The following is a 27,125-nucleotide window of genomic DNA, read 5'->3' as shown; positions in this document are numbered from 1 at the left end:
CCTTTGGGACATTTAAGTGTTAGATTGAGTGATTGCACAATAAAGATGAAGCAAATGAAAGCAATTATTTGAATCAAAAATAACATCGAGTATCAAATTCTGCCTGGAATTTACTTTAACTAATTATTTCCAGCGCAATAGCAGCATTTATGAGTTTTGAAACAAAACATAAATTCGAGCTACAGAGAAAAATTAGTCAATTTTTGAGGGCTTTATAACACTTGTATACGTGTAAACTATCATCATGAACAACAATAGAATAGAAAAAGGTCCAACTAAGACTGTCTAAGGGAGGACTGGAACATGCAACTATACCTTGAACAAGCAAAATCACTTCCCTAACCACTAGGCCACAAGAGCTTTCAAGGGATATTTTACTTAAGTCATGGAGTGCCACTTTTGATCTCGGCTTTTTTTGTTCTCAAGCTAATACTGCAAAAAATTATTGCTATATTGCCTTCATTTATGATCAGATTATCTATTTCATTGAGCCAACAGTTTGGTACATATCTTGTCTCTGTATGAATTCTGTGGAAGTATGGTCAATATATCCCTTGATTTATGGATAATTAATTGATACGTTCGTAGATCCGAGTAATTTTGTCATAGATATTTCAACGATGTACATTCATTCAGTAATAGGTGAATTCCTAGCCTAGATCTTCCACCCCAGTTGCTTGTCACTAGGACATCCTGTAGTACATATTGATTTTAAGTTCCCTGAAATTTGTATTATTCAAAACTGAAATCCTTTTTATTTTTGCTCTAGAGACGCATACTTAATTCAGAGACGCATTTTTCACTGGAATCTCATTTATTCACACGGTGATGTAAATTGTATCAAATACATCATCAAATTCAAATAGCAAAAAAATTAAATAAAAACCTGAAATAAGATAATTCCCAACTCTCTTATTGACTAAACTACGCCTCAGCAGTATGTGAAATGTCCTTATCTCTCAGTCTTGTGACCTACTTATGAGCACCTACTCTTACTCACTATACACTAATAGGCACAAACACATTTAATAACCACAATATCTCCAGACGGAAACCCAATTGGTGCGAGAGATCCTGTGCTTTAGATCATAACTTTCCCCTCTCTCCAAAAATTATAGAAAGACTCCCTGTTTCCTGCCATATTCCGAAGTTTTAACGTCATTGTTGCCTTTACAATTCATGCCTCCACTTTCAGTATGGCAACAGGTCCTTGTCAACAAAAGTAATCGGCCTGTTCTTGCGTCGGATGAGCACAATGTCTACATCAAAGATGGGATCGGGCTTTATCAAGGCCGGCTGAAGATCAAGAAGTATCAGAACGGAAGACTATATCTAACCAATCGGAGGATCATCTGGCTTGATCAAAATGACCAACAGCGACCAATTGCTGTCGAATTATCAGCAATTGAACGTATTGAGCTTGTTGAAGGGTTTTTGCGGTCGTCGCCGAAGATAAAGGCGTTTTTGAAGCAAAATGAAGAGACTAGCATAAAAGGAGAAGCCATGGATGTGTCTGGTTCAACGCCAAAAGGAAGTTTTGACCAACTCAATGTTCTGGACGCGGCCTTACGTCTGCGCTCCTCCACTGTCACTTGGGTCTGTGTGATATGTCTGTACAATAATCTGATCAGCACCGACTGCGACTTGAATGCTGCACTCCCGACATGCATATCTTGCGGAATCCCACCTTCCCGTGCCCAGATTGAGCGTGTGCTTGCTGAGGCCGATGAGCTGAGTCGTGAACTGACTCTAAATGGACCCCCTCCAAATCTGGAAGCTTGCCCAAAATGTACCTTCGTGAATCATCCCTCAATGCGCTACTGTGAACTTTGTGGTACTGCTCTTCGCCTGGTATCATCATCTCTCATGAAACGTCTCCAGTCGTTAGACAATCCTTCTTCTCTGAGTATAATCTCCGAGAATCCTATGGGACTCATACTCGAAGACAAAGAGGAATATACAAATAACATACCTTACGTGAAATTCAGCTTCCGAAAAGGAGGCGAACTGGCATCATACCAGCATCTTCTTGAGGAGATCCAGTCCATTCAGTGGCTGGCGCTTGAGGCAAAGGGTGCCATTAATGGAGAAGGAACGAAAATCGTAGAACTGCGTGAGCCCAGCCCTCAAAAGGAATTGGTTGGTGGTATTCGTGGTTTGGAAAAACTTGACCAGCTTAAAAGAAAGCAAAACGAGATGGTCCTATCCCTGTCACTAGACGACTTCGAGCAACTCATGTACAAAGCTCAAGATATTCTCAATCTTGCATCTACATTTAAAACTGTCATCAAGCCTCAGAGACACAGTTTCAACATAGAGGGCAAGACAATGCCGCCACTACTGTTCAATAAGAGCTCAAGTCTCTACCACCAGGAACTCCTTCGACATGTAAGTGAGTTCCTCCTCAACTTTGAACTCACTTCTGTTACGTCCATGATCACGCTACAGGACTTATTTGCCTCGTACAATCGATTCCTAATTCTAAGTCAAGGCTTTGGCACTGAATTAATCCCGCCCCAGGACTTGACGAAATCTCTAGATCTCGTGGATAAGCTCAAAATGCCGATCAGGCTCAAAACATATCTGTCAGGTCTTGTGGTTGTTGCCAGACGGTCTCATGACCTGCAAAGTCTTCACCGAGTTCTTTTACAGTACTTGATAGATGAGGAAAATTCTTTCACCTACGAAAAATACAAAAGTGAATTGCTTGCGGATAACGATGGCTACATGAGAGATAAATATCGTGTGTTCAACGGGCTTACAGTTTCTCAAATAGCAGACCACTACGGCTGGTCCCCAGCGGTCTGTGCTGAAGAATTAGAGCTGTGTCTCGAAGAGCAACTTCTTGTTGTGGACGAGCATATTTCGGGCACTTTCTATTATGCCAATGTGTTCGATCCGACTATTTTGGCGCGGCTAGCTAATGAAGAGTCACAGAAGAAGGATGCCCAAAATGATGTCTTGGCACAACAAAAATTAATCTCTGATAAACTCAAAACCACATATGATGCAGATCAAAACTTAATACGCGTCTCAGACTACAGCTTTGGGCTATCTACCTCGGTTCCGTCCCTCAGCCCTCCGCTGTCGGGATCCTTACCTGATTCATTGAACCAACTCAATGGCCTTAGATTTACTTGATGACTCTATGTATTTAGTAATCAAAGCAAACCTTCTCAATAGGGAATCTTTTTGCCTCATTTCCATTTCCATTTCCTTTTCAAGCGCTGTGCATCGATAAGGTTGACATCCTCAAATACAGTTCCAAGGGGAGAGACATGGAGCCGATGAAAGCCGCTATTCTTTTCAAATATGAATACGAAAACACCAATTACCAGAATGAGATCAATTTCGTTCTTTTCCGTTCGAATTCAAGGGAATGTAGCCTTTTCCGCTTCACCGATATCTCTTTATCTTTCTGTTATCACTGAGCGGCTGCAAAACCACGACTCCGAGTCATATTTCACCCACAGGAACAAACCAGTGAATAAGTGGCATTTGATCTAGAAGATTAATCAGACCAATAGCCACCCCACAGTGCATCTGCAGTTTTCAATCTCAATTGATTTTGGTTGGCGAGCAGTGATTATCCACCTGCAGATACTCTATCTTGATTATATTCCTGCATTGAATCACGGTCCGCACCGGCGAGATTTTACCGCCCAGCATGCACTTGTCATAATTTCAAAGAACACACGAAAGGTTTCTGCTGGAACTGCGGCTGAGACTATCGATAACAGATCCTTCTCCTGCAGAATGCTCGGACTTTTCCTGTGACTCTAGAATGTCTTATCTCCTTCGAAAATGTATAAATTGGCTCAATTTGCAGCCACCCTTACCATCTCCAATTCACTCAATTACAAAGAGAATAGCTAGCACTACATCATGTCGTCGCCAGCTCAATATGTTGCTCTTCCACAGGGCGCAGGCTACGCAGTTGTGGTCGGTTTGGGTGCAGTGTTTGCCCTTGGAATGATGTTTACCACATTCTGCTTAAGACGTTACAACAAAGAAATTATGACAGCAGAAGAGTTCGCTACCGCTGGCCGGTCTGTGAAGACATTCTTGCTTTCTTCTGCAGTGGTCTCTTCTTGGACATGGGCTGCAACTCTCTTAACATCTACTGTTCAAGTGTACAACAATGGTATCTCAGGCGCCATGTACTATGCTGCTGGTGCAACTGTCCAGATTATTCTTTTCGCATGTTTGGCTATTAAGGGAAAGGAGAAGGCTCCTCACGCACACACGTACTTGGAAATCATCAAAGCCAGATATGGAAGCACCACGCATGGAGTGTACTGTTTCTGGGGTTTCGCTACCAACGTTTTGGTCACAGCCATGTTATTAACCGGTGGCTCTGCTGTGGTGCATGACTTGACCGGAATGAATGTTGTGGCTGCTTGTTTGTTACTTCCCCTCGGTGTGGTCATCTATACCTTATTTGGAGGTATCAAGGCCACCTTTTTGACAGATTACGCACACACCGTAGTCATTGTGGTTATAATGTTGGTTTTCGCATTTAACACTTTTGCTGTTTCCGACAAATTGGGATCTCCAGCTGTTGTCTGGGACATCATCACTAACTTGGCTATGACGCAACCTAGAGAGGGTAACGCTGGTGGCTCATACTTGACTTTGAAGTCTCGCTCTGGAGGCATCTTCTTTGTCATCAACATTGTTGGTAACTTCGGTACTGTCTTCTTGGATAACGGTTACTTCAACAAGGCCTTCGCTTCTGACCCTGCTGCCACCATGCCCGGATACGTCATTGGAGGTTTGGCCTGGTTTGCCATCCCAATGTTCACTGCCACTACCTTGGGACTTACTGCCTTGTCTTTGCAAGATACTCCAGCTTGGCCAACCTTCCCACGTCAAATGACCTCAGCAGAGGTCAGTGCTGGTTTGGTGTTGCCTAACGCTGCAGTTGCCCTTTTGGGTAAGAGTGGTGCTGTTATGAGTCTTTTGTTGGTTTTCATGGCTGTCACCTCGGCTATGTCCGCTGAGTTGATCGCTGTGTCATCCATCTACACCTATGATATCTACAGAACTTACATCAATCCAAAGGCATCGAGCAAGAGATTGATCTTCATGTCTCACGCCTCCGTTATTGTGTTCGCTTATGTCATGGCTGCGTTTGCTATTGGCTTGTACTACGCTGGTATCTCTATGGGCTACTTGTATGAATTGATGGGTGTTATAATTGGAGGTGGTGTTTTACCTTCGGCATTGACCTTGCTCTCTAAGAAACAAAACTGGGCCGCTGCTACCTTTACACCTCCAATTGCCACTGGTTTGGCCATTATGCTGTGGCTCATTGTCACCAAAACCAAGTTTGGTGCCATCAGCGTTGCTACCACTTTCGAGGACGACTCTATGTTGACTGGTAACATTGTCGCCTTGTTGGCACCATTTGTGATCATTCCTGTGCTCATTTTGGTATTCAAGCCACAAAACTTTGACTGGGACATTTTGAAGAGTATCACTCGTGTGGACGAAGAGGAAGAGTTGCTCGAAGCCGAGTCTTCCCAGAACAACGATGACCCCGAGAAGCTTCTCCCAGTCAAGTCTACCATTGCCCAAGCCGCCCAAGAGATTATTGCCCAAAATGATCTTGATCCTCTCGCCGAACAAGCTCGTTTGAGACGCTCCTTCAAGATTGCCTTGACTATTTGCTGCACACTTGCCGTATGTCTTCTTGTGTTGTGGCCAATGCCTATGTACGGTACTGGGTACATCTTCAGCAAGAAGTTCTTCACTGGCTGGATTGTTGTCTTGTTCATTTGGTCCTTCTTCACTGCATTTGTTGTGATCATTGGTCCATTATGGGAGGGCCGCGAAGGCTGCTACACCACTTTCAGAGGTATTTACTGGGACGTTACTGGCCAAACGCACAAGTTGCGTGAATGGCAAAACGCCCACCCTGAACAATTGCATGCTGTACGGAGCCAGGTTTCCGCTGAGCTCGCTAGATTGACTACTATCGAAGGAAAAGTTGTTGGTGGAGGCTATGTTCTGCCTCATGGAATTGATGAGGAATTAGAGAAGAAGTAATTATGTTTCAATACAATATTTAATACGGATGCAATGTGTAGAGGCCTAATACCGACAATAATTCATAGAGGAAAGGAGTATTGGACCAGAGCAGTTCTTTTAAAATATGAAATCAAAAATTATTATTCGAAATTGATGAAATTTTTAGATAGTTTACGTTGATTTGCTCTTCCATACTTGGTTTTTGACAGCCGACTCAACTGGGACAAAATCTGCTCGAAAGCAAATACGAAAACACACAATCTAATATGTGTGCGGATAAGGGACCGACCTGGAGAATTAAACCCTCCAGATATTTGATACACGGACCCTTTCGTTAGATCAACTCTAGTATTAACGACTGCACGCAAGCCAAATAGATAAACACGTGATCTAATCTATTCCGGACAGCACGGGTGGGGGATTCATACACCTCTTGTAGCCGGAAGATATCAGTGACCAATAGATGACAAGGACGTCATCATTAGGGCTTACAATAACCAAATACTAGGATTAGACCTTGTGTGGGATACACAATGCAGATGAAAAGAAATTTACGGAATTTGCAAGAAGTAAGCTGTTGGTGGGGAAGATAAGATGCGGTTGGATACACTGGCAGTTTTACGATGATATACGAACCTTAAAAGTGAGGTTACCACTTGAAACCCACATTGCAAGAATAAATTGTAGAGATTGAAAAATATTTGTTTATTATTGAGTTTTTTTGATTGTAAATTCACGAAATTCAAAATTGGTGTTACGACATTAGCAAGACTTTTTTGGCGTCCAGTAGGGTGTTCCTCTGAATGACTTTGCGCTATGTCTTCAATTGGACTAGATATCCTTAACAACTATACCCGCCGTGACTCGCCAAATTTGTATGTCGCTGATTGTGGCCCGCAATTCCCAAACAAAAATTTGCAAGCGCCCACCAAAGGTCTACCCAATTTGCTACACCTCGCCAACACAGAATCTTCGCAACCGTAAATTCTTCGCTCACACACAAGTCCTTAATCACCGCCGTCGGTTCCTCCCGAAAAAGCCACTTTCGATCTAATCGGCGCCAGCTCAATGCGCGGGCCGTTTGCGCCTTCTGTTAACAGAATAGGCCCGGCGATGTCCTCAAGGCGATGTTGTCTGCAGGCTTATCAACTGGTGATGGCATCTACGATAAGTACCGCGCCTAAACAGCCAAACGGTCTGGAAATTTATAAAGAAGGCAATATGTCCAGTAACTTGCAGTTCTCCAACCCCAAATTTCGCCAACAGTCGTCTCCTCTCACCTCCGGACTTCTGTGTGAACTTTGTATTTAATTCCGTTGATCTATCTATCCTCCAGACATCCTTTGATCTGTAATTTCCAGAAAGCACATACCTATTAATTTTACCCTATCACTCGAATTTTCAATGACTGACTACATTGGCTGGACCATTACTCAATGGAAACAGTTCCACTTCGATGCTACTCCAGATGACTCCCTTGAGTTGTTGCAGAAAGTGTTGGCAGATCAGAGCGCTACCGATCCAGCATGGATTTCTGTATCTTCGCCCGACTTTCTTACCCATCAATGGCAGTTTCTTCAGTCCAACGACAAGAAGGCCTCGCTACCACTTTACGGTGTTCCAATCGCCGTGAAGGACAACATTGATGTGAAGGGCTTGCCTACCACGGCCGCCTGTCCCTCATTCTCGTACGATCCCAGCGAAGATGCCACCACTGTGCGTCTTTTGAGAGCTGCCGGTGCCATCATTATTGGTAAAACCAATTTGGATCAATTTGCTACAGGTTTGGTGGGTACCCGCTCTCCTTACGGTATTACTCCAAACACTTTCAACGATAAGTACGTTTCTGGTGGATCCTCCGCTGGCTCTGCTTCTGTCGTTGCTCGTGGTATTGTGCCTCTTGCTTTGGGTACTGACACTGCTGGTTCTGGAAGAGTGCCTGCCGCTCTTAACAACTTGATTGGTCTCAAACCAACTAAAGGTGTTTTCTCGAGCAAAGGTGTCGTGCCAGCCTGCAAATCTTTGGACTGTGTTTCTGTCTTTGCCTTGAACATTCATGACGCTGAGCTTGCCTTCAACTTGTTGGCTGAGGAAGACTCCGCCAACGATGAGCACTCTAGATCCTTCCCAGACAATGCACGGGTGGCATTTTCTCAAAAGCCAACTGTGGCCGTGCCTAACGACCTTGTGTGGTGTGGCGAGACCGAGAACCCTAAGTTATTCGATGCCGCCGTGAAGAACGTTGCTGCTACTGGCTGTGAAATGACCACCGTGGACATCAAGCCTTTGCTCACTTTGGCCAAGTACTTGTACGAGGGCTGTTGGGTCTCTGAAAGATACTGGGCCACCAAGGACTTCTTGGCTACCAACCCTCCTGAGAAGGATTTGGACCCAACTGTTCTTTCTATCATTAAAACCGGTGAGAAGCACACTGCTGCTACCGCCTTCGAGTTCGAGTACAAGAGACAAGCAATCTTGCGTAAAATCGAGCCTCTCCTCAAAGAGATCGATGTCATTGTCGTTCCTACTGCTCCATTGACTCCAACAATTGAGCAAGTCCAAAACGACCCAATTGGTGTCAATGCTTGCCAAGGAACCTATACCAACTTCGTCAACCTTGCTGACATGAGTGCCTTGGCTGTTCCTGCTGGATTCCGTTCTGACGGCATTCCTTTCGGTATCACCTTCCTTTCCAAAAAGTTCAACGATTACGCTCTTTTGGAATTTGCATCTAGATACTTGAGAGAGCTGGCTGCTGCCGCTGGTGTTCCCCGTTTCTACGGTTGCCTTTCTGACAAAGCCTACTCCTCTCTCGGTGATGACGTTCTTCCACTTGACAAGTTGCCTCGCAAGATTCTCAAAAACACTGTCAAGTTGGCTGTTGTCGGTGCCCACTTGAAGGGATTTCAATTGCACTGGCAATTAGAGAAGGTACATGCTGTTTTCTCCGAGGCCACCACTACTTCTCCAAACTACAGGTTGTACGCATTGCCTAAAACTGGCCCTGTAGCCAAACCCGGTTTGAGAAGAGTATCCGAATTCGGTAGCAGTATCGCTGTGGAGGTCTATGAAGTTCCTGTCGAAACTTTTGGTCAATTTGTTAGCTACGTTCCTGAACCATTGGGTATTGGCTCTGTGGAGTTGAAATCTGGTGAGTGGATCAAGTCTTTCATTTGTGAGGAAGCTGGCTACTCTGCCTCTGGCTCCCTTGACATCTCCGAGTACGGTGGATGGAAGGGCTACCATGACCACTTGGACAGAGAGGCCGCCAAGTTCAAGAAGCCATTTAACTCTGTTCTTGTTGCCAATCGTGGTGAGATTGCAGTCAGAATCATGAAGACTTTGAAGAAGTTGAACATTCGCTCGATTGCCATCTACTCCAACCCTGATAAATATGCCCGTCACGTTCTCATGGCTGATGAGGCTATTCCTTTGAATGGCGTTTCTGCTGCCGAGACATACATTAACATTGATAAGGTCATTCTCGCTGCCAAGAAGTCTCGTGCCGAAGCTATCATTCCTGGTTACGGATTCTTATCGGAGAATGCTGATTTTGCTGACAGATGTGTTCGTGAGAAGATTGTGTTCGTTGGTCCATCTGGTGACGCCATTCGTAAGCTCGGTTTGAAGCATTCTGCTAGAGAAATCGCCGAAAAAGCCGGTGTTCCTCTTGTTCCGGGATCTGGTTTGGTGTCCTCTGCACAAGAAGCAAAGGAAATCGCCGCCAAGTTGGAGTATCCTGTCATGGTGAAGTCCACTGCTGGTGGTGGTGGTATTGGTTTGCAAAAGGTCGACTCTGAGGCCGATATTGAGCGCGTGTTCCAAACCGTTCAGCATCAAGGTCAATCTTACTTCGGTGACTCTGGTGTGTTCTTGGAGAGATTTGTCGAGAACGCTCGTCACGTTGAGATCCAAATGTTCGGTGATGGTTACGGTAAGGCTATTGCTTTGGGTGAAAGAGATTGTTCTTTGCAGAGAAGAAACCAGAAGATTATTGAAGAAACCCCTGCGCCAAACTTGCCCGAAGCTACTAGACAGAGAATGAGAAAGGCTTCTGAATCGCTCGGATCTTTGATGAACTACAAGTGTGCTGGTACCGTTGAGTTTATCTACGATGAGAAGAGAGATGAGTTCTACTTCTTGGAAGTCAACGCTCGTTTGCAAGTCGAGCATCCTATCACCGAGATGGTGACAGGCTTGGATTTGGTTGAGTGGATGTTGTTCATTGCCGCCGATACTCCTCCTGACTTCTCCCAGGCCATTACTTGTACTGGTGCATCCATGGAGGCCAGACTTTACGCTGAGAACCCAGTCAAGGACTTCAAGCCTTCTCCTGGTCAGCTTACTGAAGTCAAGTTCCCATCCTTTGCTCGTATTGATGGTTGGGTTGAAGATGGTACCGTCATTTCCGCCGAGTATGATCCTACTTTGGCCAAGATTATTGTCCACGGTAAGGATAGAAATGACTGTCTCCAAAAGTTGCGTCAAGCCTTAAACGAGACTGCAGTTTCTGGCTGTATTACCAACATCGACTACTTGCGTTCTATTGCTAACTCAGCCATGTTTGAACAGGCTAAGGTTGCAACCAAGGTACTCGACTCCTACGATTACAACCCAACCGCTTTCGAGGTGGTTGTTCCTGGCGCTTACACCACTGTGCAAGATTTCCCTGGTAGAAAGGGATTGTGGCACGTTGGTGTTCCTCCTTCTGGTTGTATGGATGAGTATGCCTTTAGAATTGCCAACCGCTGTGTGGGTAACCACAAGAAGTCTCCTGGTTTGGAGATTACCTTGAGCGGTCCAACTCTCTTGTTCCATCATGATGTCATTGTTGCTGTGACCGGTGGTGAAGTCCCAGTCGAGGTTGATGGTGTTGCCGTTAAGCAATGGGCACCAATCCATGTCAAGAAGGGCGAGAAGTTGGCTATTGGCAAGTTGAAGAGTGGATGCAGAGCATACTTGGCCATTCGTGGTGGTATTGATGTTTGCGAGTATTTGGGATCTCGTTCCACTTTTGCTCTCGGTAACTTGGGAGGTTACAATGGTCGTGTGCTTAAGTTCGGTGACGTCTTGTTCTTGGGTCAACCAGACTTGCCAAGTTGTACCTTGCCTCTCCCTGTGTCTGAGCCTGCTTCTGTTCCTTCTCTGTTGATCCCATCTTACGACTACAACTCTTCTACCGCATGGAAGGTTGGTGTCACTTGTGGTCCACATGGATCCCCCGATTTCTTCACACAGGAGGCAGTCAAGGAGTTTTTCAGCAGCGCCTGGAAGGTTCACTACAACTCGAACCGTTTTGGTGTCAGATTGATTGGTCCTAAGCCAAAGTGGGCCAGAAAGGATGGTGGTGAGGGTGGTTTGCACCCATCTAACGCTCACGATTACGTCTACTCTCTTGGTGCTATCAACTTTACCGGAGATGAGCCAGTCATTTTGACCTGCGATGGTCCTTCTCTTGGTGGATTTGTTTGTGAAGCCGTGGTTGCAGAGGCTGAGATGTGGAAGATTGGCCAGGTCAAACCCGGTGACCTGATTCAATTCTTCCCTCTCTCCTATGAAGTTGCAAAGGGCTTGAAACTTTCTCAAGACAAGATCATTGAGGACTTTGGTGGTGAGTTGCCTTCATTCGAAGGCCTGATCTTGGCTGAGGCTGAGGACCCAGTTTTGGCTGTCATTGAGGGCACTAATTGCGCTCCTAAGATCGTTTACCGTCAAGCTGGTGACAGATACATCTTGGTGGAGTACGGTGAGAACAGCTTGGACTTCAACTTGTGTTACCGTATCCACAAATTGATCGAGATGGTTCAATACTTGAACGTGCAAGGAGTCGTTGAAATGTCGCGTGGTGTTCGTTCCGTTTTGATCGAATTCGATGAGCGCGTCACCCAAAAGGACTTGTTGCGTACCATGCTTGCTCTTGAAAAGGAGATTGTGTTCGTGAACAAGTGGAAGGTTCCCTCCAGATTGATCAGATTGCCAATGGCGTTCGAGGACAAGAAGACCTTGGACGCTGTCAAGAGATATCAGGAGACCATTCGTAGTGAGGCTCCTTGGTTGCCTAACAACGTCGACTTTATCGCTAACATCAATGGTGTTAAGCGCGATGATGTCAAGGATTTGATGTACTCTGCCAGATTCATGGTTTTGGGTCTTGGTGATGTTTTCTTGGGAGCACCATGTGCCGTTCCTTTGGATCCTAGACAACGTTTGTTGGGTACTAAGTACAATCCTTCGAGAACTTTCACTCCAAACGGTACTGTTGGTATTGGAGGTAACTACATGTGTATCTACACCATGGAATCGCCTGGTGGTTACCAATTGGTTGGTCGTACCATTCCAATCTGGGACAAATTGACATTGGGATCCCACTCTCCAGGTAACAAGCCATGGTTGTTGAACCCATTCGACCAGATTGAGTTCTTCCCAGTCACTGAAGCTGAGATTGACCACAACACACAGCAGATGGAGGCTGGTCACTACCAAGTTGAGATTGTTGAGACCGTTTTTGACCACGAGGAGTACTTGCACTGGGTCCAAGACAACACTCACTCTATCCAGCAGTTCATTGAGAACCAGGGTGGTGAGAAGCTTGAAGAGTTCAACCGGATGATTCAAGTCTCTAACGCTGAGTTGGAGGCAGGTAAATCCGGCCCAGCCTTGGCTGAAGATGAAACCTTCAGCGAGGATGCCGAAATGATCTATTCTGAATATTCCGGACGTTTCTGGAAGCCACTTGTCAAAGTGGGCTCTTTGGTAGACGTCGGACAGGGATTGATTGTGGTTGAGGCCATGAAGACCGAGATGGTGGTGACTTCTACCAAGAAGGGTACTGTGGTCAAGATTTTCCACGACAACGGAGATATGGTTGATGCTGGAGATTTGGTTGTCGTTGTTGAGTAATGTATAGATTGAATTAACGCCAGCCCTTGTGAGAGGGGGCTGGCCGGAAAGGAATAAAGGTAATAATGGAATTTGATTGTAGATTTAATCTCCTCCTGTTCTTTTTTGATTTACCTTTAGTTATGGTTCAGGCTATCAGGCTGATGATTTTGGAACGAGTCTATGATGTCCTTCAGTGCCTTGAAAGTATCTGTTACGACAAAGATCATCTAAAATTAGATAAGTAAGGTCCTTTTGCAGTTCGCTTGTGAGTAAGTTTACCTAATCTAGGACTATGCCACTATGAGAGCTTTTGTCTGGTGGATACTACGACATTCCCGGCGCTTGTGCCGAATGACAGAGAGAAGGACTTTATTGTATTAAATTGCCAACAACATAACTAACAATATAATTGGAGACCTTACGATGTTGTAAGATCAGATTTTCTCAGATGTCGTGCTACACAATTTCTCCAAATTAAGCCAAGAATTCATACAAAAGCCGCAAAAAGTACTTTACTCATTTAATTCCAAAATTTTATTTAATCACAATAATCTTCAAGTTCCTTGGTCAAAACTGAGAGTGCATCTTTGGATTTGAAAACGAAATTGCAGCAGTGAAGCTAAGAAAATCTTCTAAACAAAATAAAACGAAACGATCAACAAAAATTACTCTCCCTTAAAGTTACTATTGGGCAATCTAATTTTTCTGAAGAAGAATCAATTAAGCAAAATTTCAACCCCACTATTGTTCATTTTCTACGTGTCGCGTCCTTCCCCCATATTCCTATATCCACACCCTAAATAGTATCGATTCTACAACACATACTACATTCTTTCCACTTTTACCGCCATCCCATCTAGACAAAATGACGTCAGTTTCTGATGCTGTGGATGCACTTAAACCTGAGCTCTGGACATCCTCCCTGAACGAGGCAATGTCGATCTACGTCACAGATACCAAGGGTACTGCCAGCTCATTCAAACCAGCGTTCACATACCCCATCTTTGGCGAAGCAGAGTCTATTTTTGGATACAAAGATCTCCAAATCCTATTGTGTTTCGATGCCGTCACGTGGCTCCCGTTTCTTAACGTCAAATGGTCTGCAGCAATGCCGGACGTTGATACAGATGTGAAACAGAAGATGTTGGACCAACTACCAGCCCTGGCTGTGTTCAAGGATGAAGGTATATGGAGAGACCGTATTGAGCAGGAACAGCGTGATTACGTCATTCCAGGCTCGCAAGTCGGAGAAACTTGGAAACACCAACAGCAGGATTGGGCTCTCTACAAACTTGACCTCGCGTCTGCTGCCGGATTGGAACTCCACAAACGTCTTCAGATTCTTGTGCTTTTGTTTATCGAGGCAGGTACGTACATCGATGCTCTGGATCCATTGTGGGAAGTGTATGTCATGTACAACGTGACAGACCCTCAATTACCGGAAATTGTGGGATTTACAACAGTTTACAATTATTGGAAGTATCCGGGCCACACTAAATTTGACGCCGGAGCCATTGAAACCAGAAAAAAGATTTCTCAATTTGTGGTTCTTCCCATCTTCCAAGGCCAACAATTGGGTGGCCAAATGTACGAGCGTCTTTTTGAACAATGGCTTGCTGACCCTGATGTGGTAGAGGTCGTGGTAGAGGACCCGAACGAGAGCTTTGACGACTTGCGTGACCGTGTCGATTTGACTCGCCTCCTTACTAGCGGACATATTGACCTTCTGTCCATTTCCATTGCCACAGTTACAGCTCCTGGATGGTTTGAAGAGTTTAAGAAGAAGGAGAAGCTCGAAAAAAGACAGCTTCAGCGCCTTTTGGAGATGATCTTCTTGCAACAACGTAAGGATGGTTTGGGCAAAGAGTCCGCGAAGGCTATCCGTCAATTCATCAAGCGCCGTCTCTATGAGAAGAACCACGATGCGTTGGTTGAAATGGACGAGCCTACACGTCTTGATAAGCTACAGACAGCATATATGGCGCTCGAGGACGACTACATGCGTGTATTGGCCGCTCTCCGATTAAAGAAAAGAAAAGAGAGTGACACGAAACCTAAAGCAAAGAAGCAGAAAAAGTGATCGTTTTACAAAGTAAACGCCATTTACAACAGCACTTCGACGAATGACATTCGGGTGTAAATGGTGATCCGACGCTGGATTTTATGGAAAAAGTCTTTTGAAACTAACGAAGGATTGCTAGAAGACTCTCTTTCTAGAGTCATACATCTCTATTAATCACAGAGAACATCCATTGTATATATTATAATTTGTACACTAAAAAGTTATCAAACCAAAAAGAAGTCAGACCAATATGCACGAACCCAATGCCTAACCGCTCGTGTTTCAGACGCGAGACCATCTGCCACTGTAGCCTCACCAACGTCAATTTTTTTTTGCAACCCGGTTACATCATAGTGAATGAAATTTTTCTGGAACAATTCACCGATGATTCCATGGGCCTGCATGCAGACGGCCTTCTAATGTCCGGTTACGTCATACAATGATGCAACTTCCCTCACCAGCAAGCACCCAAGACAAAACCCAAGGTCACCAATTTCGGATTTACAAGCCAGATCAGGCAACGGGCGGAGATATTTGAGGCAAACCGAGGTTAGAAGCGATTCCGATACTAACGAAGATCTAACCACCAGGAGTTAGCTTTCGGAAGGAGAGAATAGCCGAACCACAACACAGAACCAACGCATGTTTTGGATCCATTTGACTTTTCTGCGATTGCTCAAGGGATTATGGGCCCTTAGTCATCGGCATTTTGCAACCATTGATTCCCAAAGAGGCAGAATTAATTGGAAAGAGCTCAAAACCAAAACAGAACCAAGATTACTTGAGGTCTCATACCCTCCCGGGTTCCTAAGAATAGGATACTGAAACAGTATATTGGTTGCCCCACTGACTTCGAGATAGCCAAAGGAGGGGAGAAAGGGAGTCGGAGATGAAAAAGCAGCGAGCGCCTATATGCAAGCCAAATCCGGTCACATCATTGGACACTATCTTTTCCCTTTTTTCGACCAAACAAAACCGATCCAACCCCAATTCCTCTTCTTTCTCTCATCGCTTCTCTTTCTTACCATTCGCAACCAAAGCAACGTAGATGCCCGACAGCCGCCCGCCTGCAGTACGCATGCTGGCCATTCTGCAGGACCGCGCGTGCTATCCGCCGTCCCAAACCCACACTTCCAATTTGCTGTCTGTATAAATACCCCCCTCGTCCCCCCTGCTTCGACCCCATTCCTTTATTCCAATAAACACCATATCTGGTCTATCTTCCACATAATGCACAGAACCTACTCTCTCAGATCTCAAAAGGCTCCTACCGCCTCCCAATTGCAATCGCCTCCTCCACCAACTTCGTCCACCAAACTGAAGTTCTTCGGAAAGGGCGGTATCACTTCTTCTTTCAAGAAGTCTTTCCACGGCGCCACTGCTCCTGAATTGTCCAAGAAATTGACTCAATTCATCAAGATGGAGAAGAACGTCATGCGCGCCGTTGAGTTGACTGCTAGAGAGAGAAGAGAGGTTGCTAAGCAATTGTCCTTGTGGGGTGAGGAGAACGACGAGGATGTTTCCGATGTCACTGACAAGTTGGGTGTCTTGATCTACGAGATTGGTGAGTTGGAGGACCAATTCATCGACAAGTACGACCAATACAGAATCACCTTGAAGACCATCAGAAACATCGAGTCTTCTGTTCAACCATCCAGAGACAGAAAGCAAAAGATCACCGACGAGATTGCCCACTTGAAGTACAAGGACCCACAATCTCCAAAGATTCCAGTCTTGGAGCAGGAGTTGGTCCGTGCTGAGGCCGAGTCTCTTGTCGCTGAGGCTCAATTGTCTAACATCACCCGTGAGAAGTTGAAGGCTGCTTTCAACTACCAATTCGATGCCATTAGAGAGTTGGCCGAGAAGTATGCCCTCATAGCCGGCTATGGTAAGGCATTGTTGGAGTTGTTGGACGACTCTGCTGTCACCCCAGGTGAGACCAGACCAGCTTACGATGGTTACGATGCTTCCAAGCAAATCATCATTGACGCCGAGAACGCTTTGGGTTCTTGGACCTTGGACGCCGCCGCTGTCAAGCCAACCTTGTCCTTGCACCACGAGAACGAGGAGGAGCCTGAGGAGGGTGAGATCTACGAGGCCGAGGAGGAGTTCGCCAAGCACGACGACACCAACGGTCTTGCTTAATTTCCCACACATGCACCCCGCTTCCGTCTGCGAGCCGTATATTCTAAAATCATCGCCGGCTCGCCGCGCCGAAGTTTTTTTTAATGATTCTACTCTATGTATTATGTGCGAATAATAATTATCAACGTATAACCACCACTGTAGAGCTGAATTTGTAATGAAGACACATTCTATGACATACATAATCTAATGTTGATTACCTCTGTATTTCTGCCATGGCGATCCAGTTGCCTATCGGCTTTCAATTCGAGGCTACCATTAGTAGCAAGTTCAAGAAGAAACGCAAAAGATTGAGCTGCAAGGCTAACGGAGACTGCGTCTTCGATTTTGCTACTCTTATCAGGAACGAGTTGTGTGAATGTCATCCACAGCTGCAGCGGTTCACCAGTGGAAAGCACTAGCGCTCTTTCCTGAAGGTATTCCTTAAAACCTTCAAGCTTGCGCACGAATTCTGAATCGTGCTCCGTTGGTGGAAATTTGTCATCATCGTAGTCGTCTGCCATTGGTGAAATTGGGTCTAAGCCATAGTCAATTCCTAAGCTGTCATCTGGATCTATGCCCATTCGTTCCAATGCATCTTCCATAAAACTCAGACTTCGGCGTGCGATAGCAGCATCTCGACCACGCTCAATATCGTCAATTTCTTGAAGAAATGATTCGATATTGGTAGCGCTAGGGTGTCTCTGCTTCAGAGGTAATGCGTCAGGTGAGATCAAGTCTGCAGCTTGTGCTCCGAGAGCCAATCTGTAGCATAGATTAACAAACTGAGGACGATTTGTGCTTTCAGTCGCAACAATTTCTCTCACCGACGTCTGAAGGCTGATCTTCCTTGGGATATAGTTGCAACTACTTGCAGAGTTGGGAAATGGATTCAAAATGGTCACCGGGTCAATTTTGAAACGCTTCTTATTAATTTTGTGCTTGGAGGGATTTGTGGTGATAGTGGCCTCTGCTGCATTCAAGGTAGTAGCACCATAGCTCAAAGAATTTACAGACTTGGACAAATCTTCTACGACGTTGCCAGCAGATGCACTGAAATCTTCGTCGAAATTCAAATCTTCAAGAAGATTTGCCAGGATATCCACTCCGTTATACCCGGTAGTCAAGACATTTCCGTCGCCATCGAATTCAAAGCCGAAGTCCAAGTTGGTCTCGAGAGTTAAATTAGCTTTCTCATTCTCACCAACTTCCCTTGGAGTTTTTGGCTCGTTCAAGTAGCGATCCATTTCCTGAATAGCTAAAACATCACTCAAGTAATCTGTGCTGCTTGCCTCACCATCCTTCCACTCGTTGACAAAATCAGCCTCCATACTGAATAAAGGATCATCAGTGAGATAATGGCATCTTCGTTTCTTTGTTTGATCCTCAGTGCCGACTACTTTTGTTGGCTTATCAAAGCTTTGGAACGAGAGTCTATCGAAGACAGAACACAAATCGGTAGCCATAAAACCGACTTTTTGCTTGTATAGCAATGAAACCCCATAAAGAAGACTTGAACTAACGCGAAGCAGCAAAGTTGTATGGGTCTGCATTGCTCCGCAGATTTTGGGGATAGAAATCTCTGTGATAGTTTTACGAAGCAGTCTTTGGTGTACTTTTGGACCGACAGTAGCCATCAACCAGGCTTGGGCTATCCCTGGCTCATTTTGAAGAGTTTCGAAACTCATTTGCGGGTTAAGTGTGATCGACTTGTGGATTTTACACAATGTGTACTTTTATTTACCGAGAGCTCACGTGGAACACTTTTGAAACGTACCTGAAACAAGCACAAAGCTAACAGTAAATTTGGAGAGAAGCTAGCTTTATATGAGCTTTTGAAAAAAGATAGCGTTGTGGAATGATGTTGTTGTACAATACTCTTTGTTCAGTATCTCATGGACTGTATAAGTTATTTGCAGCCAGGACCCAATTAGGAAATGACCACCTACAAATTTGTTGAGTACCTTCAAGCAAGTCACATACGACGTCTGAGAAATAATAAGAACAGTTGCTTGAATAATTTTTGGAGTGATTAGGTTAGATCTACTAGTCATGGAGACGAGACACATAAGTTGTGTTTAACGATTGGACATTGAACAAATGGCTATGCAACGGGGTGCTCCGGAAAATGGATTGGATTTTAAGTAGTATATTTCAATCGACTTCGATAGTTTAGTCACGTCTCTTAACTTAAGGTCTTGGAAGGTGTAGTAAAAATATATACTATCAAGTTCAATGTGAAGACAGTGGTAGGGGGAGAACATCACATTCATTATTTATACATGTACAAATTGACATGTTCAACTCTTGACTTTGATTCTTGGATGATATTTTACATATCCACGGAGTGACTGTTCTACAATTGAGATGGTAGACACAAATTAGATAAACACTAGAATCTTTGACTTAACAAACGAAGCCAAAAAGGTCATTGAGAGCCAATGCATTACAAACGTTAAGAAAGCAGAGTGGATTTGCGAATTGAGATCTGAACCCCTAGTGCAACCTCAATCATTGTAGATCCTCTCATGGACTGGTGCTTTAACATACGTCCTAGAGTTAAGAAATTTGATAAACAAAGACATTGTCACGTTCACGACTCGTTCAAATCTATTGATTGTCTATTTGTGAAAGCCTCAACAAACTACCTACATTATTGTACGAGATCTCTCAATTCTGACACTCTGATGTCCCGAGATGCCGTGGTAGATCATTGATTTGCGCATTTGATGACACCAGTGCATATAAAGAGCGTTAAACTCGCCCAAGTTTTGCGCCTATACCCTTCCAATTCGATTTCCGGTGACATATTCCACATATCATCTTGTCTTAACTGTGGTCTGGAAATAATTCGATCATGATCATTCAAAAGTTAACACTGGTACTTATTCTTGCCATTGGAATTTACTCTACAAGTATTCCACTGGCAACTTCTGTGCCAATTCTAGTCGATGTAAAAGATACATTGCACATCTCCGAGCTTGCTAGAGACCTCCCACCAGGTACTCTTTTGACGGATCGAGATGAGAATCGAGTAATTAAAATACTAGAGCCTGAAGCTTCAGGAAATGTATCTGCTCAAGTTGATACGTGCTCAGGTAGATGGGCAGAGTGTCGAATTGCTCAACTGGGTGATTGGTGGTCGCCGTGGTATAAAATCAGTGACTGTCATTATAATAACAAGGATTTCGCGGAATCAGACACTCAATTAAGCTGGAAGTACTCTTATTCATGGCTGATTGAGGAAGGCCCAGTTGAGTGGAGCGTGCTTAATCTCTTGTTAGGCGGTGACTGGGAAAGCACTGTTTCAACTGACGGATCTTGGACATGTTTCATGGGTCCTGGAGACAAGTGCAGCGTTTGGTACCAAACAAAGGTCAAGTGGGGAGATGTTCAGGTTCGAACACACCATTCTTGTGAGGAACCTACTCAATGGTCAGAGGAGTATCATTTTGACGTACCATTCAGATATGATCCCGAAGGGGGAAGCACAAATCTAGGATATAGCTATGGATCCAATTCTCACTGCGATTAAATTGGATTTACTAATAGATAGTTGCTCAAAATAGATTCAATAGGCTGATAGTCCTTCAATTGGTTGCATATAATCTAATCGAATAGGTATACACGAATCAGAAAATTATGCTTATTATTCAGGAACAAGAGTAACTATAAAAAGCCACCGCTGATTTTTTTTCAGTTCGAAACTGATATATGCTTAGAGTCATGACCGTTAAGCACTGATCTGTTTTCTAAACCCGATTGAGTCAATGCGCCATGAACAAAAGCCACAACTCTATTGAAAAATCAAAAGAGTTCATTTCTTAGGATATACGGAAAAAGAATGAGCTACCATTTTGTCTTCTCTGAATTTAAAAGATCCCATGTTCGCTACGGTCAGACAGACATCAAAGCAAAAGGACTCCGAGTTGGTAAAAAAAAAATAAAGGATGAATTACAAGAGTCCAAACTAAGAATATTGAACAAGAGTATTTAGCGAGGCTATAATCAAATTGTTTTGAGTTTACGGTTTCAGACGTAGTTGCTTCAAACTTATTTCCATAGCCACACCTTCTCCTATCATCACCACCTTCAAGAGCCCACGACTATAGTCACCCCAAAACTCAACCCAACTTAGCTATAGCTCGGACCTGGGCTCATAACTCGCCAAGTATTTCCGCAATATATAAAGGCGCGCAAATTCCCCCATTATCGCAACCACAATTTCGTTTTTTCGTTTGCCATTACACACTCCCATTGCCATTTTATCTTATCACGCCGCCTCCTATCGTGCGTCCTGCAGAAACATCCTCCCCCATCATTAATTAATCGACCCCTCCTACTACTCTCTTCCTAACACACTTTCTCTACAGAAATGGTCTGCATTCAGAAACTTGCATTGGCTGCATTTGCTGCCTCCTCCTCCGCTTTCCTTATTCCCTCATTGGAAGAAATCGTCGACGCATTTGGCCACAAAGAGCAAATCCAAGAAGCTCAAATCATCGATACCTTTGAAGGCTTGCCTAACCCAAATGAGAAGCCAATTCCTGGCAATGCTCCAATTGTGCAGTGTGAAGCTCTCAACCCTCAAATTTTGGACTTGCAGGAGGTCATCATCGACCCAAGCCCTCCAGTGAAGGGCCAAAATTTGACCTTCAGCGCTACTGGCTATTTGAGCAAAGACGTTGAAGATGGTGCATATGTTGAGGTCGACGTTCGTTTTGGATTCATTCGTTTGATTCACCAAACCTACGACTTGTGTGAGCAGGTCGAAAATGTCGACTTGGAATGTCCGATCAAAAAGGGCAAGCAAGTCATTACCAAGCAGGTGGAAATTCCTGCAGAGGTTCCTCCTGGAAAGTATGTTGTCAATGCTCGTGCTTTCGACAAAGATGACAAGTTGATCACCTGCTTGACTGCTACAGTAGAGTTTCCTGCCACTGGTGCTGGACTCTTGTAAGAATTAGATATGGAAAGAGATGAATGAATCAGACATGAATGAGTTGTAGATCTTAATATTAGAGCACCGTAATGCAACCGAGCATTAGAAGTATTTTCCAGGTCTTTGATGTCTGATTATGTATTAAGTAAATGAGTAATTGAAAATGTCATAGTTGAAATTAGAGAATCCCTTATGCGGTGATCACCAAGTTGGCAGTAAGCGAGTCGAAACGTTCCTTGATCAATTTGGTTTGCACAATTAACATCTCGTTGTAGATCAACTGTCCTTCTGCAGAGTTCACCAACGTCTTAAGCTTTGCCTCTCTGAGTCTCCAGAGTGTAGTATCGTTTACAGTCGTGAAAGTTACTCTGCGGTACTCACTTAACTCGAGTAAATCACCAAAAGCAGTACGAGGCAAGATTGACGACAGGATCTCTCTGTTGTCGGTCTCAAACACACTGGAATATTTGACTAAACCAGATTCCAATATGAAGAATGAAGGTGTGTGAATGCTTGTGTCGTAGAAAGTGACGCCGGCTGGGATTCTCTCTCTCACAAATAATGGCGCCAATTTGGCCCAGAACTGATCGTCCTTGTCGGACAATCCTGAGAACGTGATCAAGATCAATGGTAAGGGCTCAGCCTTAAAAGACTTGTCCGAATCAGAAAAGTATTTTTTGTTCATTTTTTGCTCATCGCGCACTGTTTTGCTGGCGGCCTGGTACACCTGAGTAGTTCTTGGTGTTCCAAAGGCGACATCAAAGCCTGGCGTTGGGGTTGATCTGGAAGGACTGGAGCCAAATTTCGAAATAGAGTTGCGGGTGCTCATGTTGGTGATTTGTGGAACATTCTTTTGCAACTTGTTGTACGTTTTCAAAAACGAGTTCTCACACCACTCGAGAGCATAGTCCAATGTGTTGAAAAGCTGAATGTCGTGATCACAAGGAACATCCCACAATCCTGCGTCTCTCAAAGCAATCACAATGTCATCTTCTTCAGAAACAGAGGAAATCACCAACTGAGTGCCGAACTCATTGGTCAAATTGAGGATTCTACGGAATCCTTCAGCGGCGGAGAAATCAATTGAAACGACACCGTTCATATCAATGAGAAGATACTTAATTGGATTCTTGTCGAATCTTGTCTTCTCGAAAATCTCTCTGATTGGCTTCTCGACATTTCCAATAGAGCCGAAGAAGACCGTACCTTGAAGCTTGATGACACAAATCTGGTTACCGACATCCTTCAAAAATTCTTGTTGTTTAGGATGTCTCAAGACAGTAGAACGAGCAACCACACCGGTGTAAATACCACGAACGACGGGTCTTCTTGCAGCCTCCACAACAAAAGACAAACAAGCAAGAAGGATACCAGCCAACACACCGTAGACAAAGTCCCAAGCTCCCATGACTACCACGATAATAATAATTGTGGAATATTCAATTTTGCGGAGCTTTCCCCAGGTGTCATATACGGCCTCCTTAAGCAACTCATACCCAAGCAAAAAGATAAGAGAACCAACAACACAGACGGGAATATAGCCAATGACAACAGGACCTGAAACCATAACACCGGCAGTAGCGATAGCCAACAAAATACCGGCCAATCTGTCGTCGGCACCAGCTCTGATGAAAAGAACAGAGTTTGTGTACACCAAGTAGTTTTGAATAGAACCAATCATACCAGAAAGAGCATTAGAGTAACCATGTGCTACCAACTCTCTGTCGACGTCACACTGATCCATACCAACGCTGACAGCCAAAGCTGGAACGTTGATAGGGACATGCAAAATACCAAAGAAAGTCAAAGCCAACATAGAAGGAAACTCTCTTGCGATAGATAACCAGTCCACCAAGTTGAAGCGGAAAAGTTTATAGTGTGCGTACCATGGTTCTTTGTTTTCAACAGCTGGGAACACCCAACCATAGTCTCTAGCCTTCTCCAAGTTCCAGTGAGGGTTCACAGCGACAAGAATGTGGAAGGCAATGAAGACACCGATGAAGAATGTGGGCACCAACAAGGAGTGGTGAATACGTTGGTGCAAAGCAATTAAGACAACGGTGAGCGCCAAAGGAATGACCCATTGAAGGAGAGTGATGTAGTCTCCAAACAAAAATGAGAGGGTTGCCCAATTGTAGAGAATTCCACCTTCGAGACGAGACGAGACCTCAAGACCAGTAATGACCAAGAAATATCCAACACCTCCAATACATCCGACCAAAATGTGTCTTGGGAAGAAACCCACCAAGGAACCGAGCTTCAATTTACCTAAGAGGAAGAAAATTATACCGGTGACGATGGATGAGAGACAGTAAGTGACTATGACAGTGGCAAGAACAGCCTCCTGGGATTGGCCCGCCATGTTCGCACTGATGTTTAAGGCCATGGAATGGAAAAAGGGAGTGACCTCGATCATCTCGGAACCAATACCGGCCTTAAAGGCACTTCCACCACACGAATAGACCAACTGCGATACCACTGTAGAGATGTAGAACATCGAAAGACCTGCCGGGGCCATTTGAGCGAAAATGGCTTCTCCAATGGGGAACATGATCATACCATAAGATAATGCATCGAGCACGTTCAACAACGTTCCCAAAAACACCGCCGGTAAGTACGAAGCAGCACGAACAAAAAGGTTCTGGTTTTCACTCTTCGGAGCCTGCCATTTATCCTGACTGCTACTGTAACTTTGGCTAGGTTTGGAGGAATCTGAGGTTCCGTAGTTAGCTTCCAAATCCGTCGACGACAGGTCTTGATTCAGAACGCGGATCAAAGGGGTTGTTCCAGAAAAGCTCGAGCCACTGGCATCGCCTCCAATCGCCATAGGAACGCTTTGTGTGTGGCTGTCGATGGGAATAGAAGGATATTCCAGTACATACTCATCGGCCAGATCCTGTTCGGAACGCAGGTCTTCGCCCACGACTCCAATGCTGGCGAGTCCCGCAGACTCACGGTTCACATCGATTCCCAGGCGCACCTGTGGTGAACTATACGAAATGGAATGACGATGAGAGACCAGAACATATGATCTTCCGCCGAAATCGAAATCGGGCGGGTTATTCTCTGGGGGTGGCATGGCTATTTATAATATTTTGATTCAAGAATAGAAAGCAATCTTGGGATTGCGTAAGTGCTGGACGGTTTGGCAGAAAAGAAGTAGTTGTTGGTGAGAACTGTGGTTCCGATTAGAGATAGTGCGTAGATGGAGATGCACCTGAGAGTATGAGCTGGGGATTTAGATAGGGGACGGCTCGACAAATTCCAAACTAAGAGAATGGTTCAAATTTCCATTCGCTTTTTTTACGCTTTTTTTCTTGAATCGTCTGTGTCCCTTTGTCGACGAATCTTTTGCGTTCTTCCAACGTCTGGCCTACGCTTCCGCTTATGTACTATCTGCACCTATAGTCAATCTTTTTCCAGGCGAAAAGATAGCCTTTGGGAAGAGCGTCCTGCAGACACTCGCCACTACGGGCCGATTTGCTACGACCAAATTCGCCTTCTCCTGCTGAGTTTGCGCCCACAATTCAGCTAGAAATGTCGGTTCCTCATTCGAAATTCTTTATCTCTGGTACTGCAGACAGCGGCGCCGGTTTCGCGAATCAAACAGCATTTATGGCTTATCCACAGGCCCGTATAACCCTAAATCAGGGCTTGACTGCAGGTCAATTAATAGTTTATGGAATGTCTTCGGCCAAAAGAGGGGAGCAGGGTTTCTAGATAAGGAGTGTGGAAGAGGGCATTACCAATATGGAAGCATAATCGCGAGCGCAAATTTTCTCTTCTTTTTCTTGTGGAAATGGAAGCTCGGACCAGAGTTTCGTTTCATCGTAAAAGTGGTGAGTGCAAAAAAGGGCGCTACGAACTTTCTCTTTGGTATCCTACCTTCGTGCACATAACCACCAAATCTGACATAAAGCCCGTGAGAAAAAGTCCAATATGCGATGCGATCGTTTTTACGAGTCTAATATTTCTTATTTCGCGGTAATTAGATTGGATGTGAGACGCTCTGTCTGGCTTGCGCATGCTTCGATTCTATTGTGATATGGAAATGAAACTGATGTAGTAAAATATAGCGGGATTGGACTCGGAAAAATACTTGATCGGAAAAACTTCTGCGTCTGCATGCGGCATAGAAGACGTACGTCAAAGTACCGCTGCAAATTGGGTTTTAGCGCTCGAATTTACAGAAAAGCCGTGTTTGGCACATGGTGGGGCTGGATATCATAGCGCAAATATAGCCACGAACGGCGTATTCGGGTCTATATTGGTCTGTGGCAAAAATATCCACATGGCGCTGATTGTTTGATCTCTTGGCTGCTGGGTGAGAGTTGTATTGTAGGGATGAAGCCATGAGGTTTACTGGAGGCTTCCAGTACTAAAAGTGGCAAAGTTTCCATCTCTCAGATACTCAGTCAATGCGTAGCGTGTTATTTCTGTTTTGGGCATGGGTTTGATCCTGTATTGGCTCCAGCATCATCTTGTTGAATGTCTCGTGAAGAGTGCTTGAAGGGAACTCTTATCACCTTGTAACTAACCCCATTTGGTAACTTTGTGTGTTTAAATCCATGATTTTCTTCGAAATCTATTTGAATAAATGGATTAATTGGCGATAGCAGCCTAAGTACGTTTCCGAGACTACTCACCAATTAGTTTGAGATCCTAGCAACAGGTTCGGTCTTGGCTGAGAGCTGCCAGTACACGTTTCGAACAATTGAAGAGAAAGCTCGTGACAATGAATGAAGACATGACCTAAATTTATCTTGACCCAATTGTAATCGAAATATTGTGGATTCTAACGAATTGTTTCTCCGGTAAGTACTTACTGGAAGACAACACGTTAGTACAACAACCTAGATCAGTGTTAACATACCCACTAAGAGCACAGAATATACGGATGTTAATAAATTTTCAACTATACACTCGATTTGGCTGTCTTCTTGTTTGTCACAGCGACTCGATAAATTCTTCGAGGATGACATGTTCCTTGAGGAAAAGGGGAGGCAAGGTGCTCAAATCACAAAAGTTAAACAAGATTTTTTCTCTGCTCTTAAAGATGTAATTTAATGAAACAGGGTTATT

General features: G+C 44.4%; 9 protein-coding genes across 9 annotated transcripts; 7 read left to right on the top strand and 2 right to left on the bottom strand.

Annotated features, from left to right (window-relative positions):
- Positions 1-1,179: 1,179 nt before the first annotated feature.
- PUMCH_002726 (uncharacterized protein) lies at positions 1,180-3,141 on the top strand (the record flags this gene model as incomplete). Its single annotated transcript, XM_063021725.1, has 1 exon — positions 1,180-3,141. One exon carries the CDS (start codon positions 1,180-1,182, stop codon positions 3,139-3,141), a length of 1,962 nt encoding a protein of 653 aa, XP_062877795.1.
- A 744-nt stretch (positions 3,142-3,885) lies between these two features.
- PUMCH_002725 (uncharacterized protein) lies at positions 3,886-6,051 on the top strand (the record flags this gene model as incomplete). The annotated part of the gene is made up of 1 exon (XM_063021724.1): positions 3,886-6,051. The coding sequence occupies one exon, from the start codon at positions 3,886-3,888 to the stop codon at positions 6,049-6,051; it is 2,166 nt and encodes a 721-aa protein (XP_062877794.1).
- Positions 6,052-7,437: 1,386 nt separating this feature from the next.
- PUMCH_002724 (uncharacterized protein) lies at positions 7,438-12,933 on the top strand (the record flags this gene model as incomplete). The annotated part of the gene is made up of 1 exon (XM_063021723.1): positions 7,438-12,933. One exon carries the CDS (start codon positions 7,438-7,440, stop codon positions 12,931-12,933), a length of 5,496 nt encoding a protein of 1,831 aa, XP_062877793.1.
- An 847-nt stretch (positions 12,934-13,780) lies between these two features.
- Positions 13,781-14,995, top strand: PUMCH_002723 (uncharacterized protein; the record flags this gene model as incomplete). Its single annotated transcript, XM_063021722.1, has 1 exon — positions 13,781-14,995. One exon carries the CDS (start codon positions 13,781-13,783, stop codon positions 14,993-14,995), a length of 1,215 nt encoding a protein of 404 aa, XP_062877792.1.
- Positions 14,996-15,889: 894 nt separating this feature from the next.
- Positions 15,890-17,122, top strand: PUMCH_002722 (uncharacterized protein; the record flags this gene model as incomplete). The annotated part of the gene is made up of 1 exon (XM_063021721.1): positions 15,890-17,122. The coding sequence occupies one exon, from the start codon at positions 15,890-15,892 to the stop codon at positions 17,120-17,122; it is 1,233 nt and encodes a 410-aa protein (XP_062877791.1).
- A 170-nt stretch (positions 17,123-17,292) lies between these two features.
- Positions 17,293-18,789, bottom strand: PUMCH_002721 (uncharacterized protein; the record flags this gene model as incomplete). The annotated part of the gene is made up of 1 exon (XM_063021720.1): positions 17,293-18,789. One exon carries the CDS (start codon positions 18,787-18,789, stop codon positions 17,293-17,295), a length of 1,497 nt encoding a protein of 498 aa, XP_062877790.1.
- A 1,169-nt stretch (positions 18,790-19,958) lies between these two features.
- Positions 19,959-20,636, top strand: PUMCH_002720 (uncharacterized protein; the record flags this gene model as incomplete). Its single annotated transcript, XM_063021719.1, has 1 exon — positions 19,959-20,636. The coding sequence occupies one exon, from the start codon at positions 19,959-19,961 to the stop codon at positions 20,634-20,636; it is 678 nt and encodes a 225-aa protein (XP_062877789.1).
- Positions 20,637-21,476: 840 nt separating this feature from the next.
- Positions 21,477-22,061, top strand: PUMCH_002719 (uncharacterized protein; the record flags this gene model as incomplete). The annotated part of the gene is made up of 1 exon (XM_063021718.1): positions 21,477-22,061. The coding sequence occupies one exon, from the start codon at positions 21,477-21,479 to the stop codon at positions 22,059-22,061; it is 585 nt and encodes a 194-aa protein (XP_062877788.1).
- A 172-nt stretch (positions 22,062-22,233) lies between these two features.
- On the bottom strand, positions 22,234-25,122 carry PUMCH_002718 (uncharacterized protein; the record flags this gene model as incomplete). The annotated part of the gene is made up of 1 exon (XM_063021717.1): positions 22,234-25,122. The coding sequence occupies one exon, from the start codon at positions 25,120-25,122 to the stop codon at positions 22,234-22,236; it is 2,889 nt and encodes a 962-aa protein (XP_062877787.1).
- Positions 25,123-27,125: the final 2,003 nt, after the last annotated feature.

The sequence above is a fragment of the Australozyma saopauloensis genome, chromosome 3, assembly GCF_035610405.1.
Source record: "Australozyma saopauloensis chromosome 3, complete sequence".
Classification (NCBI taxonomy): Eukaryota; Fungi; Ascomycota; class Pichiomycetes; order Serinales; family Metschnikowiaceae; genus Australozyma; species Australozyma saopauloensis.
This window is presented reverse-complemented; position numbering and strand designations above follow the sequence as displayed.